The 16,686-nt window shown below is 53.2% G+C and overlaps 1 protein-coding gene across 7 annotated transcripts in view; it reads left to right on the top strand.

Moving 5' to 3' along the window:
- The window catches only part of MBP (myelin basic protein), a 106,270-nt gene that overhangs the window by 76,360 nt on the left and 13,224 nt on the right, over positions 1–16,686 (top strand). For 4 of the 7 annotated variants that reach the window (XM_081263457.1, XM_081263455.1, XM_081263460.1 and 1 more), the window contains exons 4-5: positions 65–495; positions 6,905–6,982. In XM_081263457.1, the coding sequence (XP_081119583.1) occupies positions 65–495; positions 6,905–6,982 (509 nt within the window). The remainder of the gene's footprint in view (positions 1–64; positions 496–6,904; positions 6,983–16,686) is intronic. The other 3 variants (XM_081263459.1, XM_081263458.1, XM_081263461.1) reach the window with 1 other exon arrangement.

The following is a 16,686-nucleotide window of genomic DNA, read 5'->3' as shown; positions in this document are numbered from 1 at the left end:
AAGCGGCTTTGTCCCAGGCTTGGCTTAGCACAGGCCCGTATTCATATCTCACTGTTGTTTGCAGGAGAGGCAGATGCAAGCCAGGACAATGGGCCCTCGTCTGAGGACACGGCGGTGACAGACTCCAAGCGCACAGTGGACCCAAAGAATGCCTGGCAGGATGCCCACCCAGCTGACCGAGGAAACCGCCCCCACTTGATCCGCCTCTTTTCCCGAGATGCCCCGGGGAGGGAGGACAACACCTTCAAAGACAGGCCCTCGGAGTCCGACGAACTCCAGATCATCCAAGAAGACACTGCAGGAGCCTCCGAGAGCCTGGATGTGATGGCGTCACAGAAGAGACCCTCACAGAGACACGGGTCCAAGTACCTGGCCACAGCAAGTACCATGGACCATGCCAGGCATGGCTTCCTCCCGAAGCACAGAGACACGGGCATCCTTGACTCCATCGGGCGCTTCTTTGGTGGTGACAGGGGTGCGCCCAAACGGGGCAAGGTGAGCTCTGTGGAGTAGAGGAGCTGTAGTTTAACTGGAAAAAGGAAAGGGAAGGTCAGCAGGTGACCTGGGCCAGTGGAGGAGGCGCTGACCACCCTGAGTATCTAAGGTGCTTGTCTGGGCTGAAAGAGCTGGGGGCCCCAGGAACGACCTTGGGGGCCCCCTGGGCTGTTTTCATGTGACTCCCCCTATCTCCCTACTTACAAGGGACTGTGCTCGGGGTCTGGCTCAGGAGTTCAAGGACTTTCTGCCTTATGAGACTCAGGTGCCCGGGACAGGGCCTTGCAGAGGGCCGTGTTCTTGGTCTCTGTGCCCTGTGCTTGGAGCTTGGCTGGTTGGCCTCTGGGCTGCACTTTGGGGTTTCTCTTGGGTCATGTTTATTTTTCCTGGAGTTAGTGCTGCTGCTTCCTTGCTTTCAACAATGATGTGATTGAGGCCTTTTGAACAAACTCCTGCATTTCAATTCGCTGTGAGCAAACTTTCTCTTTTGTTTGGATTGTTGATTGGAATGGGGTGGAGTGACAAACGAATGTCTGTGAATCAACAGTCTATTATTTTGTGATTTCATTGATTTGAATCTCAAACCTTGGGAGTTTCATTATTTAAAAGCAAATGCTCTGGGGTTTAAAACGTCTCACAAGGAAAAACCCTCCCTGTGGTTCGGTTCCCAGCTGGCTCTGAAGCGGGTGGCCTGGACTGGCCTGTGGTTGAGGTTCCACTAAGAGTGGACCTCAAGAGGCATTCAGATTGCAAATGGGTGTCATGTCACAGCTGGGGAGAGTTGGGTAACTGGGGGGCCAGAGAGGTGTTACAGAAACACCCCCTGCTGTTGGGTATTCTCCCAGCAGCTGTAAGATTTTTCTGCCTGTGTATCATGCTTGTCCTGAAGCCTCTGGGGATGCAAGAGGCTTGTGAACAAAGTGTGGCACAGAGGTCCCCTCGTGGGAGGTGCCCTCCAAGCACCCCAGGCAGTTCGGAACCCTGGAGTGTTAGAGCTTAGTCTTCAGCCACATTTCTTACGGTGACAGATGTCAAAGTGAGTTGTCAAGGATGAACACGGATGCCAGTGGCACCTTCTCTGGGCACATCCAAGCACACTGGCCTTCCGGGAGCCATACCCTGTCATCTGCTCTGAGCTGTCTGGTTCTGACACTTGCCGAGACTTGCTTACAGATAACTCTTGCTGTGTCTTAAGTGTTGATAGGTTGGCCTTCTGTTGGCGTCCTTCACTGTCCATGTTTGTAGACATTTTCTTGTCAGTGCCCCCTCACCCCGGGGCAATCTCAGTCATCTGCCTTATTTTAATATGGGTGCTCTTTCAAGCACAGCTCTGCAGACACCCCAGCTGTTGGGGGTCCTGGCTGCCTAGGGAAGTCCAGCTGTTATTTGAGGCAGCCAAATATAAGCAGTCCAGTTGAAAACGCCAACTATTCTGCTCAGCTGGAGCAGCAGGGAGAATGCGTTCAATCTGTGCACAAAGGATTAAATAGCTGGCCAGCATATGTTCTAAAATAAGCTTTATTTCAGTGGCAATGGCTTTAATTTCAAACAAAACCTTGAAAGCATGTGTATCTGTCAAAGTAGAGCTACATTTCCAAAGATGTTTTTCTTTCTTCATGCATAATTATACCCTTCATTGTTTTAAATCTCTTGTGCTTTTCAGTATTTCAAAGAAAAAGTTCTAGGCTCAGAAGCAGCCAAGGTCTTTGCAAATAATGTCTCTTGTATCAAGGACCCTGGGGGAAAATAAGGATTTTTAAAAGTAAAAGCAATTTTTAAATAATTATTTTTTTTAAAAAATTGAGATAGCAATTATTTCATTACTATTTTGAATAAACAAAAATTTTAAATTAATATCCTTTTCTTTGAATACCCCAAAAAATCCATTGGTATTTACATGTGTGATCATAAACTGCTTGTTCCAAACACAGGCCAGAGGTGCATCCTCAGGGAACGCTGGGACACAAGCAGTTGGAGTCAGCAATGCCTGTCCAGCTCAGCTATTTTATTGTGGGCTCTTTGTTAATAAATCGTGGAGATGCAAACTTTACATAGCCTATACCCAGCAACAACCCGCTATCTCCCCAGAAGTCTGGGATATTCATTGGTGTGGGCTGCTATGGAGTGATTTTTTAAATTTCTTTTAGTTTCTATTTTTATTTTGCCCCATTTATAAATCAGGAGGGCTCTGCTCTCATATGCTAGGAAGGTCTTTGAATAAATAGACTTAGGAAACTCGCAGAGAAGAGACTCTTGGGCCTGCTTACTGTCTTTCCTGAAGGGAGTTCGTTTCTCCATTTCCATTCCTAAAATAAGCATCTAGTGTACCTGGGGTGCTGAAGACCACCACCTGGGTCACGCACGTCCCTTGGGAAACTGCTTATCCTGACATCTGTTTAGAGTAGGTTTTTCATAGTAGAATCCAGCAAGACTCTAGATGCAGCCTGAGTACCACGTGAAAGGGCCGCCTATCCCCAGAGCCTCCTGTCCTCCTTCCCCTGGGTCACGTGGGCCCTGTGGTGCCACAAGGCAGCTGCCACCCCCAGGCCCCGGAATGCACTCACAACACCCAGTCTTTGTGCAGCCAGAGCTGACATTCAGAAAAGCGCTTTAGAAAATCCCTGAAGAGGCATATTCTTTTGAGAGCCATAATGAAAGTGCATGTACAAAGGACATTCTCCTTTGTTGTGAGGAAAGAAAGGGGGACGTGTTGTTCCCTTTAAGGGGCAGGCTCCTTAGGCCCCCTGGAGAATGGTGGGCCTTCAGGAAAAAGACTGGACTGTACCTGCCCTGTCCCTTCACCTCTCACCTGGGCCAGCACCGACCCCTGAGGCTATGGGCGTAAGAGCCAGTGCCCAGCAACACCAGCTCTGGGCACTCTTGCTTCTCACCTAGGGGAGGCCCAGTTTCACAGAGTAGCTAAGCTGGACACGTGGTCTACTCCCACATAATTCTCACACAAGAATGACAGAACAGAGCGAGCCCTTTCTCCACAGCATCTCACTTGAAGGGTTTTAAAGCCTCGGTACTGATGGCCTTCCCGATTTCCTCTATGTATCTTACATTAAAAGCTCTGCTTATAACCTCCTAGTCTCAGCATTTCATTATTTAGCATCCAGATTGCTCCTAGGCCTCTAACTGTGACAAGGTAGGAAAGCCACTGTCATTCAGTGCTACTGATGAGTCTTAGAGAACCAGCATCTCTGTTCCTGATTCACAGCATTTCAGTTCTAGTGGCCCGTTACAGTAAGTCCACTGTTATCTCCACACCTTAATTTCACAGACAGGCCTGTAGTCTTACCAGAGCATCATAGTTGAGGTGACATGAAGGACACAGGTCCCTGCATGGCAGCCCCGATGGTGTGTGCCAGCCGCCTGCGCGTGGGGACGGAGGGCTGTGTGGACGGAGGGCTGTGTGGACGGGGAGTGGACCACACTCCCTCATACCAGCTCGCAGTGGCTTTGTCCAGGGAGCAGGTGACACCCCAAGCTGGAGCCCTCTGAGCGCTCACTGAGGCCATGTTCTGGCCGGAGAGCTTCTGGAGCAAGTCTGGACATGCTGGTGTGTCCATTCCTACACCCAAACCGGCACTGTCTGAGATTCTGGACAGCAGTTCCTCTTGAAGTCACTGATCACAGGTGTCTCCAGCTGCACCTGTGCCCTTCTGTCTCCTGGCCACAGTCACTCACTGCTATCTAAATGGGGGACAGTGGGGGACCTGGAGGACCTGTCTTGGCAGTGATTCTGCCGCGCCCTCTGTAAAAGTGATACACTTGTATGCTGCATTTGTGTATTTAATGACGATTGCCTCCCTGTGGTTGTATTATGACTTGATTTTTTTTTTATTTTGTTATGAACTTCTGCTTTATGTATATTTCTGCATTTTTATGACATTAAACAGTTTAACACACCAGTGACGGTGCATGAATTGCAAACGGACTTTTTAAGTGTCTCTTTTGGTGTCCCTACCCAACTAATTGCGCATCTCCATGGCCTCCTGACACAATGTGCAGGTAAGTCGGAACAGTGGGCTCCCGCAGCCTCTGTACCCGAAGGCCACAGTGTCGAGCTCCTGTGCTTTGACCCAAGGAGGCCGTCTTCTCTCTCTGGGGCCTGTGGGCTCATCTTCCTTGTCAAGAGTTCCTGTTCCACTGCTCCACTGTCTCTCAATGCGCCCTCCTGCCTGGGCACTAAGTAGGCCTACAGTGGCCATGTTGTGCACCCCGGGGACATGTTCCAGGTGACAGGGAGTCTAGAGAACCTGAAGTCAGAGGTGGCTGCCTCTTCTCCAGTGTGGTGCCTCGTGCATACGGGGAAACTTGAAGGGCTGATAAGTTAGAAACGAAAGCAAAGACACGGAGTTAATTCTGATGTGGCCTGCCATTCATCTGTGTGACATGTCCCACCATGGCCCTTGCCCGCCCTAGCCCTCCCCTCCTCTCATCGTCCCACTCCATGGCCTACATTTCTCCATCACTGCTTCTTCTTTTGGTGAAGTGAGAGCCATTGAGTAACAGGAAGCTCTGACGGTCAGTGGGAGCTCGGCTGGACAGCTGAGGAGGTGAGTCCTCACAGGCACAAGCCCGGCTCCGAGGAGATCGCCAAGAACTGACTTAGTATTTAAGACCTGGAGAAGTCTGTCAGATTCAAGATTTCCTATTATGTCTATCACCAGAAATTTAAGTGTTCTGAAATATCCTCCTTCATACAAAATAGTAAGAGGGGAGGGAAACGTAAAGCCTTCGGCGGCAGCCCCTAAACATGGTCCACCGCACTTTCTCCCAAGGCAGCCTTGCCGGCCTGCTTCAGCCCGGTGTGCGTCTCGGGCTACGGAATCTCTTGTCCCCCAGTCAGTCAGTCTACTGCAGGTACTGTCTTCTGGTCAGACTGCACCCCACTCCACACAGGTGCAGAGAGCTGGAAAGAGGCTTGCTGTCCCTCTGTGTCCTGCCAGGAGGTCAGTTTGCTGACAAGGCCAGGGTTACAGGTTGCATTCCTATAAGCTGTCCCTGGGGTGTCCTTTCTCAGAGCTGCATGTAGCCTCCAGCCCAGCCATCTGCCTTCCCTGTGCATGGACAGCCAGGGGCCCCCAGAAGTCTGGGTGTGACGGGAGAGGGGCTCAACACCAGCCCACCAGAGCTAGGTGGAAGAGCCCAACAGTGGCAGTCTTCTTCACAAAGAAGGACATTAGCTGACCACCTTGATAGCATGGACTTAACCTGCACCTCTCCAGTTGAGGGGTCACTCCTTATGGGGTCTCTCGAGTCATAGCGAGACAATAACTGCCACAGGCCTGCGTGAGTGGGCATGCTCTAAAATGCACTCAGATTCCTCACTCTAGGCCCCTGCATCATGGGTTAAAGTCACTGATGAGTTTTGCTGGTGTGGAGATAGTCCCTCCTCACATGCAGGTGGGAGAACCGTCCATGAGACACGGTCACCACAGGTTTGCCTCTGCATGGCGAAGCCCTGGGTCACAGGGTGTCATCCCACGTACCTACTAACCAGCTTACCAGGGATCCACTTCATCTGTCACAGCACACTGAGTCTCCCGAAGCCTGTCACACTGACTTCATTGCTTGACCACCCCAAGTCAGTCCCTCTCTCTATTTCTCTCTCTCTTTTTCCATTTTGTTGTAGATAGTCAAAAAATAGACACTTCCTACCTTTAACTTGGTCCTATAATATTATTCTTTCAACCATGTCACGTGAACTTCATGAAGGGGTAGAGTCTCCTGTAACAGATGGAATGAGGAGAGTGCTGGTGTCCTGGCGGAGCAGGACCAGGGCTGCCCGGCAGGGTGCAGGGTGCAGAGCTGCTCTGCAGACACTTCCTGGGGCTCTGCAGATGGCTTGAGAGGCCACATGGTGACAGCAGGTACCCTTGGAGCAGGAACAGCCCCTACTTGTAAATCCAATGCAGAAGCTGAGATAGTGCTGCACGGGAAGATGAATAAGTCTCCACAACAAAACTGAGTGTGGGAGTTGTCCATCAGGGCCTGCAAGAGCCCTGGCCCTGTGCCCCGGGTGGAAAGCGCTTCCCTTCGTTCCGCCCCGAGAAGCCTAGCAGCCGCACCTGTCATAACGAGAGGCTATTTGGCCACATAGTTTGGAGTAGGGCCATAAAACAGACTCTGGAAGAAGGGACTTCTCCCTAAATCCTTCCTCTTGCTCCTTTTCCCTGGCCCTGCCCTGCCGTCCTCCCGGTCACCTCTCCTGGATCCACCATCTCTACCCCCACGTGCCCTCTCTGCTGACCACTCGCCCTTTAGTCCTGCCTTCCCTGCCCTCTCTGCCCCACCTGGGGTCCTGCCAGGCCCGTCCTAGAGGAGATTTGCTGGAGGACGGTGGGGCTCTGCCAGCGGTGCCCACACAGGACTCACGCCGTCCACTCTGTGTCCTCGGCAGGTACCCTGGCTAAAGCAGAGCAGGAGCCCTCTGCCCTCTTATGCCCGCAGCCAGCCTGGGCTGTGCAACATGTACAAGGTAAGGCGGCCGCCGTCCCCCGCCCAGGGCCACCCACGCGTCAAGTGCGGGGCGCAGCTGAGTGGGCGGGGTCCTTGCAGGGGGGCTGTCTCTGTCCCAGGACAGCAGGCTTCAGAGGAGCAAAGCTAGGCCGGCAGGTCCTGAGGGATACAGCAAAGGACAATCCCTGGGGGGGGGAGGAGTAGAGACCCTCCTCTGCCTTCGAGTCCTTGCTAGGGTCCCTCAATGGCTCAGGTGACAAGAGCATGACTGTCAGCTCAGCGTCATAGAAAAGTCAGAGGAACAAGCTACAGGACCATGGTGTGGCCACCAGTGCCAACACAGGCCAGAGGGCAGTAGAGACTCTGGCCTTGGACACTGCCCTGGACAATGGCCAGGGGCATGCCTGTGCCCAGACCTGCTTTGGACACCAGTGCCCCACAGGGAGTTGGTAGTTGCTGGACATCGGCCGAATTCACTCCCAAGTGACATGTGCCCTGAGAAAGCCCCGTCCCCCAGGGCTCGGCCCTGACCAAGCGCAACCAAGCCTACCTGGGATGGAGGGACCCCTGAGATGGGCCTACCTGAGTGATGTCCAGGCAGGCGGGGAAGGGAGGGGGTCCTGCAGCCTGCACTTGACTCAGCCAGGCCTGCTGCCCACGCACGTCCAGGGTCACCACATGGACGCTGCCGTGCTCGGCTCTCAGGTAAAGTCACTGCCCGGGCCTGGGCGCTGGGCAGATGTGGGAGGCTGACAGTGTGCGCCCGAGTGCCCAAACTAGAGCATCTTCCTCCTGCTTCTCGGGGCCGCGGGGGAGCCGCGGGGCCCAGGCACCTCCTTCTGCTGGTGTTGAGGTGAGCACAGGGAAGGAAAGGTGCCCTGTTTCTCAGTGAGCTGGGCCCAGCAAAAGGAGCACCCCGCCTGGCTGGGCCCTAGGACAGAAGCCTTCGTGTTGAGACGGGGAAGGGCTGGGCCCCGACAGAGTGTGCAGGTTCCTGTCCAGTGGATGCTTATCATGCGGGAGAGTCTCCCTCCTCTCAGTGGAGAGGCAGGTCCTTGAGGAACAAAGGGCCTGCTTGCTGCTGGCCTCCAGGGTGGCCAGTCCAGGACCAAGGCCTACAGGTGCAGAGCAAGGCTCACGGTCCATGGAGCCAGGGCCTTGTGGGAACAGAGAGCTCTGACGCCACCCTGATGACCTGTGAGCTCGTGGGCTTTGCTCCCTGGAAGCAGTCCTTCATCGGGCCTCGGGAAGGGGAAACACTCCACGCAGGGTCCCGGTGGTGAGGCAGGGAGGTGTCCACGGTCGGCCCCTCCTTGACTGATGCCTGGCTGTGTAGCTGCCCCTGGTTCTCCAGGACTTGGTGACTCGATTCTAAGAGCAAGCACCACTTCCCAGTGGTTTCTGGGGTGCTCAGTCCCTCCAGGGCCGGCAGGCTCCTGACCTCCCTGCTGGTGAGAAACGCTGTTGTAACGAGTGTGTGTGTGGCACATCCAAGGGGCCAGAATCCAAGGTGCTGAGGAGCCTAACCACCCCTCCCCCCTGCACTTGAGGCACGTGGCCTGAGAAAGCAGGCCCCGTGCACAGAGGGAGAAGCCAGGGATCCCAAGACACCACAGTGCAGAACACAGCAAGGACTCTGAACAGAGCGCTTCACTTTTCTCCCTTATAAAGGCATCAAGAAGAGGGAAAGCAGCCCGTGCTCTCACACCGTCCCAGATGTCCACATGCGTGTTTTAAGCCTGGTCAGAGCCCATCACTGCTCTCCACGGTGCCCGCTGTGGCTGCCGAGAGCTGGCCTGGGGGGACAAGCGTCGGGGCTCCTGTACCAGGCTCTGTCTGTTATTTGCCACCTGCCAATGCCCCATTCTGGTCAATCAGGTTTGGTTCGACTTTCCTGAGCATACCCTAGAATCGTCTTAGGACACATAAGGAAACATCGGGCCAGGCGCGGTGGCACACTCCTATAGTCCCAGTCACTGAGGAGGCTGAGGGAGGAGGATCAGAATTTCCAGGCCAGCCTGGGCACCTTACCAAGACCTTGTGTCAAATAAAGTTAAAAGGCTGCGGGTGTAGCTCCGTGGTAGAGCACCTGCCCAGCGTGCGCAAGACCCGCGGCTGGTCCCCAGTCCTGGGGCACAGCGTGTTAGAAGGCCATGTGTGGTGTTCACGTGTCTGCTACGTGAAGGGAAGCAGGGCGGCCAAGCTAAACCCAGGGAAAGGCGAGGTGGGAGGCACCAGCAGGACTCTCCTGGTGGACAGAGGACCCTCCTGGCACCTGTGCCAGAGACACCCAGTCCTCTGCAGCGCACCGAGTTCCAGAGATGCCCAACGGAGCCGCCTCAGAGGAAGCACGCAGAGGCACAGGAGGCTGGGCACCCCCAGTCCTGGTCTGCCGAGCTGACACAGGGGGCAAAGAACAAGCCTGGCTCTTCTCCCTGAGGAAGACTTGGTGGTTTGAAGGTCTTCTGCGGCACTGAGGGGTTCTTATTTCAAGAAAGTGTTGGAATGTTAGATCTGATTTAATGGCATCGACTACAGGGAAAGGAGCGCACTCAACGGTTTCAAGCTACTTGACATCCCAGGGTTCTACCGCAGAGGATGTGGGCCTGTGGAGGACGTCGAGCTGCTGGGGGAGGCACGGGCTGGGCAGTGGCTCACAGTCACTGAGAGGAACTGTGAGCGCCCTTCCCTCACCAACCAGAGAATCCGAGGTGCTGAGCAGCCACGCCCAGCTGATGGCCCAGCACCCCACTTCCACAGGTAGATAGACAGACAGGCAGGCAGGCAGATAGACAGATCCGTCTATCAATCTGTCTCTGCAAAAGTCCGGGCGAGTAAGAAAGACCCGCGCATTGTGAAATCAGAGACGTCGCGGCAAGGAGAGGCGGGTGCCAGGCTGTGGGCAGCTCCACTGAGCGCAGACTCCCTGCGGGAGTCTTTGACTTCAGGACCCCAGCGTCTTCCCGAGGACTGGGCTGTCTAATTCTGGGCAGCATTAAGACCCGCCCCAGTACCTGCCCCCCAACAGTCCTAGCAGGAAGAGGGACAAAGCGTCAGAAACGCCGCGTTCCAGGGAGTGGACCAGGTGCCTGTGCTCCAGCTCCCACAGCCCTGAGGGCAGGCAGCAGGTGTCTAGGAACCTTGCTGCAGAAGAGGCCGGGCTCCTCGGCCAGCAGAAGAGGAGACACTTTCAATCTAATGTATGAAATACGATCTGTCAAGAGCTTTGTAATGTTGTGAACCACCAATAAAAAAATAAAAAAGAAGAGGAGACACTGCCTTTCCCACCCCAGATCTGTGCTCTGCTTCCAGGGCGTGACCACCACCCAAGGTGCACGCGAAGCTGCTCAGCAAAATGACCCTTGGGAGCCAGCGGCCATCTAGCTGCTGATCCGCATCAGAGAGGAGACGGCAGAGCTCGGGGAATCACAGCCCGCCATGGTCCCTGCACCAACCCCACAGAGCTCCCCGTTCCCAGGGGGCCCCCGTGCTGGTCCTCTACTGGAGGAGCCGCTGGCCAGGACAGGAGAGCTGGAAACAGACATCAAAGCCCGTCCCTCTGAGGTCAGAGGACGTGGACTTGGCAATGTGTGTGAGTGCAGGAGCCCGGGGTGCAGATGTGGACTTCCATCCATGGCCTAGGCACGAGATCCACCACAGCACCGTCGCCAGGCCACCGGAAACTGCACCTTAAGAAAAGGTTGGAGGGACTCCAGCGATCAGAAAGCTCCTTGTTGGTAGTACACGGCTGGCTGTCGACCAAAGCCCACAGCGTGACACAACTGACCCAAGACCGGCTCAGAAACAGGCACGTTCTTCACCCTGAGAAAATCTGCAGGTGTGTATGTGTGCTCAGACAGCAGAGAGTCCTCCCCACATCGCAGGTTAGAATGTCTTGGGAAAAATAAGTCCAACGCTCTCTCCTGAGATGCACTGGACGCTGTGACCAGTGGTATGGTAGCTTCTGGAAATGTGCACAGTCAAAACCAGCCCATGAACAAGGAGCCTGGGAGTTCTCGGGACGGCCGGGCGTCACCGCTGCTGGGAACGTGGGGAGGAAGGAAGGCGGAAAGACAGTCTCAGACACCATGGTGGGCTGGGTCTTTGGCCCCAATCCGGAACCTGCAACACACCTGCTTGCTGGAGGCTGGCCTCTCAGCTGCTTGCTCATGTGAGCCGTGGGGTGGACAATGGCCTGGCCCTGATCTTCCAGTGGCCGGGGCAGGCAGGCCACTGCCCTGCCGGCTGGCCCCTACCTAGCAAGAAGGCCTTTAGAGGGTCGTTTCTGGAAGTCTTCAAGGACAGGAAGTATCCCATAAGTCACGAACAGTGAGGGCACAAGAAAAGCAGACCGCCCCCCCCGCCCCCCGGCAGAAGGACTGGTTCATGGCTCTCAAAGATGAAGAACGTTGCACAGGAGCGTATTTGGTTTTATCTTCACCGTCACAAAAAAATAATGCTATTGATGGCGATCCTCACCGCCTGTGAACCTATCACAGCTGCTCAGGAAGACTACGGCGCTGTCACCCTCTGTGGTCTCGAACAGCTGTGCAGATTAGCGGCTGAGCACCACGCCCCATCTTCTCCAGAGCGCAGGAGAATCCCAGGTTTCTCCAGAGACAAGAAGGAAAGCACAGATTCACCGACTCCTTCACTCTGAGGACAGTGAGGAAGGACACCACAGGATGGAGGGTGTCCCCACGTCCCCTGTAGAACACCACAGGATGGAGGGCGTCCCCACGTCCCCTCTAGATAGGGCATCATTCTGAGATGTCCCGTCGCAAGTTAAAGGAGCAAGTACCCGGCAACATGTTGGCTGGCGGGTGGGTTTCCCACCACGCGGACGACACGAAATGATCCGCACAGTGCGACCTGCTAGTGTCGAGGCTCAACTTTTCCTTTGAAGCGGGAAATGACACCTTCCTTGTTTTAATCAATTAAAATGACGATACAATTGAAAAACCTCGTCTCATTAACCAGGCCTGTATCTGTGGATCAAATGCTCAGTGTTTAGCAAACTAATTAGGACTGGTTTTCTAGTGTGGAGTGTCCTGTGGCATCTGAGTCCTCAGGCGCCCGAGACAGTGACCAGCACATCTGGCGGACTCCAGAGGCAGACGTCGACCTCTTTTTCTCAAATGTGAGCATGTTGTTATTTCTAGCTCTTAGCTTCTTAGTACAGGTAAGTCTATAAGCTTTTGAAAGAAATCACACACAATTCATTTTTTAATTTTTTAGTATTTATTTTTCAGTTGTAGTTGGGCACAATATATTTTATATATTTTTATGTGGTGCGGAGGATCGAACCCAGGGCCTTGCACGTCCTAGGCGAGTGCTCTATCGCTGAGCCACACCCCAGCCCCCCCCACACAATTTTTAACACTGCATTCTTTTCTCATCTTTTCCTTCTGTCATAACCAGTCAGGGGATTTCTTCATTGCTGCTAGGTTCTGGCTTGTGCCCTGGGCCTGTGGTCCCACCCACATGCAGCCCCCACAAACAGCACCGCAGGCGGCATGGTGCCTGCAATGAGGTCAGGAGACTTGGCAGCAGACCCCTGGTTGCTTCTGCATCTCGGTCTCCACATCTGTACGGGGACGTGCTGCCCAAAGCGGGGCGGAGCCCCAGCTCTGGTTGGCGGCACTGAGGCCAGGGAGGCCAGGCTTGGCCTGTGATTAGAAGGCAGGGGACGGCTTTCTTCACTTCTTTCCCCTGAGGCTTTGGGGAGGGACAGGAGAAATGTGTGTTCCAAGATTGCGGCCGACTCACTGACTTACCTGAGAGAGCGCTAGTGAGAACGTTGTCTCTGAACTCTGCAGATGACTCTCAGGGCATCTTTGACAGACATTTCTCCCATGTATCATTCTAACATGGCAGCACGGACCTCCTTACACGGAGGACCGAGTGCTTCTGAGGTGGACACTCCTAGCACATCCGCCTGTCTCTACAGTACAGAGTCTCAACGGGGTCAGGGTGGGAAAAGTCTGGAGTGAGGGACCCAGCGCAGGTGACCCTCCATGAGCAGCCCAACGTCAGGCTCACAGGGTCCTCAGGTTGCAGACACAGTGCCACCAGGGGCCCCTGTTCTCCACAAGCCATGAGGACAGAGCCCTCATCGGCACTCAGACACTTGCAGGACCAGATCCCCGAGAGCTCACACACCAGGAAGTCTACGGAAAGTGCTGGAACAAAATGAGCTTCCTGATCAGAATGGGGCCGGAGCTCTTCAGTGATATGACACGTGTTGTGGCATGCGGCCAGGTCATCGGGGACGATCCCCGGGGCATGGGAGAGGCCAGCCACCACAGGAGTCGGCCTTAAGACGGCCGTGAGTCCCACGGTGGGCTCGCTGCTCACTCTGAACCACGGGCACCACTAGCAGCCACAGGGAGCCGAGTCGGCCCACGCAGGCTCTCAGCTACGCATTCATGCCGTGTGTCTGCTGGTTCTCATCGTCCAGAAGACACAGCAAGCACACCAGAGCCGAGGGCGAGCAGCGAGAGCGCCCCAGTGCAGCGGGCTGGCAGGGGCGCCTGGGGGCGCAGGGCCTCTCCCACCCACTCCCACCCAGAGGAGCAAGTGGAGGGCACTGGCGGAAGCCTGTACGGCTGCAGGTTCATCACTGGTGGTCCAGGTCGGTCAGGAGAGAGGGAACTCACAGCCAAGACGCCCAGTAAGAGCTAGGAACCTCTTTCTTTCCTAACCGTGGAACCCAGGCACCAGTTAGGCTTTCATGATGCCGTGTTTCCTTCTGCAGAGAGTTTGTCTCCTTTCACAAGACCCAGATGCAAATGGTGCACACATCTCTGCCCTGCTTCCTTGAAGCAGGCTCTAGATTCCAAGGAGCCACTGGATACCCAGTCTGACCACCTCAGAGGCCCTGCACCTATGCTGATTGTCTGATATGACTTGCTAATGTAAGAACTCCCGGCTCTCCCCAACCTTAAAGCAGGTTGGAAAACCATGAAAATCCCTTCCCGACTTAGAGAACCTGCAACCCCGTCTGCGAGCACCCCCTGCTGGTGAGTGGCATTGTCACAGCTTGAGGGAAAAGAATCTTAAAAGAAACAGGGCCCAGGAGAAAGCATTTATTCCAAAGATAAATAAAATGGTCAGGCCGTGACTCCCACCCATAGTTTCTAAAGCTCTTGACGTGTTATTTACCATTAAGAAGTTGGGGTGGTTTTTTGTTTGTTTGTTTGTTTTGTTAACCATGATGCAAACCTCTATTTTATGGAAAGAGGTCCCTGAGATAGTAGTCAATAAAAGAGAAAACCCAGGCTAACAAAATAGTGTGCACATCATGATCACTTTCAAAGCCACTTGAAAATCTATCTGTGTTTGTGCATAAAGCCAGGTCAAAAAATCAGGTCATCAAAGTGTCAACCCGAGTCCCCCGAGTGCTATCATTTCCACAGACTCAACTTTACTTGGCACTTTGTAGAGTATGTATTAATTTTCTAAACTGGAGAAAACACTTTTTAAAATCAGACCATTTTCCTGACCTTCATGCATCCAAACACTCAGCTCCAGTGCTGGCCCCTTTGGTGTCAGGTCTACCTTCTTGCCCACCCCCAGACCATGACTATTTTGTTTCCTTTTAAAGTTCTAGAGTTTAGCGTTGCCAATAGAGATTTAGGATCCGTTTGTAAGTTAGCTTGTATAGAAGGCGTGAATCTGGATTAAGGGGTTCTTTGGTTTGGTTTGGGTTTGGGGTTTTGCATATGGATATTTAACTGTTCCAGAAGCATTTGTTGAAAAGACGGTCCTCTCTTCTTGAACCGAACTGTGATTGAACCCTTGTCAAAAATCCACGGGGTGTTTCTGTGAGGGTACACTTCTGGCCTCTCCCTGCTCCAGGGCCATCTGCTCCAGTGCTGTCACTAAGTCGTGGATCTTCAGGAGTGGGATTCTCTAACTTGTTCTTCTTTTTCTGTTTGTTTGGTCATTTTGATTCCTCTGCATTTCCGTACAGTTTTAGAATCAGTTTGTCTATGTCACTGGGGGACGGTTGACTTCTTCACCATGGGGAGTCTTCTAACCCATTACCACGTTAGACTTCTCCAGTTAGGTCTTCTTGAACTTCTAGCCTTTATCTAGCAACAACCTCACCAGCTCCCTGGCCCAGCCGTTTTGACTCTTCATTCTGCACCCCCGTCCCACTGGGGGAAGGAGGTACAACGCTGGTCATGGGCTGACCTCAGCTGGTCAGCAAGCCCAGCACTGGTAGGAGACAGTTTTTGTTAGACTCATACCTAATATCCTGTTTCTTCTCCATTGTTTTATACAGTGCTGTTTACAAAAACCTATAAAAATTTTGCTTAACTCTTCATTGCTATTATATAAGACTATGATTTTCTAAATGTCCTTTTAGGGAAAAGGCCACTACAACTGTAGCATAACAGTACAATTATAGCTACATGACTACCCTCAAATCATCTGTGCAACTGACAATCTAGACCCAAAGCCTAAGTCAAAATAATGCAGTCACTCTTCAGTGCATATATAACCAAAGTCTGTGTGATTCCTAACACATGGATTTATTGTTTGTGTTAAGCTCTGAATTAAAAGTGACCTGAACAGTCGACATGCTGATTAGATAGCTGTTCCTTATGGCATACTAACTGGGTGCTGAGGGATCTCGATATTCCGATTTCCTTTCTCGTGAACAGTTCTGATGCCTGATTTCCTATTTCCAGCTAACACGCAACCTACCGACTTCAGGAGCTCCTTAAAATATTTAAATTGCTCCCCCCCCTCCAAAGTTTGGTGACATATTCATTATAAATATAATTTACAAAAATCATAATTTTTATTTATTCAAAGTGGGTGTGCACGTGTATAACATGGTCTACATAATTCTTCACTAAATCTCTCACCACATGAACAAGCTTTGACAAGATGAGAGCTACCCGACAGAACCTCCACGTAGGTCCTAGGCATTTTTCCAAGTTTATCACAAGGTGAGGGATTAACGGTGGACTCCAGACCTGACTCTCAGCTGGTGGACGTGGTATTCAAGTCCAGGCAGGGTCAGCTTGAGCTGATTCAGGGCTGTTAAAGTCTACCTCAGGCCCTAGGGCTGGGTCTAGGCAGTAACTTCGCCTGACGGACAGACCAGAGAAGCAAAGTCACTCCTCTTAGGGCAACAACCTCACCAGCTCCCTGGCCCGGGCATTTTGACTCTTCATTCTGCACCCCCGTCCCACTGGGGGAAGGAGGTACAACGCTGGTCATGGGCTGACCGCAGCTGGTCAGCAAGCCCAGCCCTGGTGGGAGACAGACGACCCCATGAGAATCAGATAGCATGGTTCTTGGACCAGGAACCAGGCAACATCGTCAGGTTCAAGGTCACAGGCTCTGCCTCTGAGGAGGACAAGCAAGTACCTCCCTACAGCAGCCAGCAAGAGGACAAGGCACTGCGGACGTTTGGGCCCAGGCAGAGAAGAACCTGCGTATGGAGAAGAGCACAGGTAGCCAGCCCCTCTGCTGAGCAAGGCTGAAGGCCCAGCTGGGACCAGGAGGCTGATAAGCGAGAAGTGCGAGGGAAGGGAACAGTTAAGAGGTCAACACATGGTTCAGTTATTAAGAAATCCAGGGATAAAACAGGATCATTCTTTCACCCACTAGTTGGTTCCCAAACTCTGGGCAGGCCGGTCTGTTTTGCTCCTGCCGTATTTGCAGAGCATGGCTCACACCTGCCCTGGCCGTGGGTCAGGAGTG

This window comes from Spermophilus citellus (assembly GCF_964194105.1).
Source record: "Spermophilus citellus genome assembly, chromosome: 12".
Taxonomy (NCBI): Eukaryota; Metazoa; Chordata; class Mammalia; order Rodentia; family Sciuridae; genus Spermophilus; species Spermophilus citellus.
The sequence above is the reverse complement of the archived record's forward strand: the minus strand, read 5'-3'. Positions and strand labels throughout refer to the sequence as shown.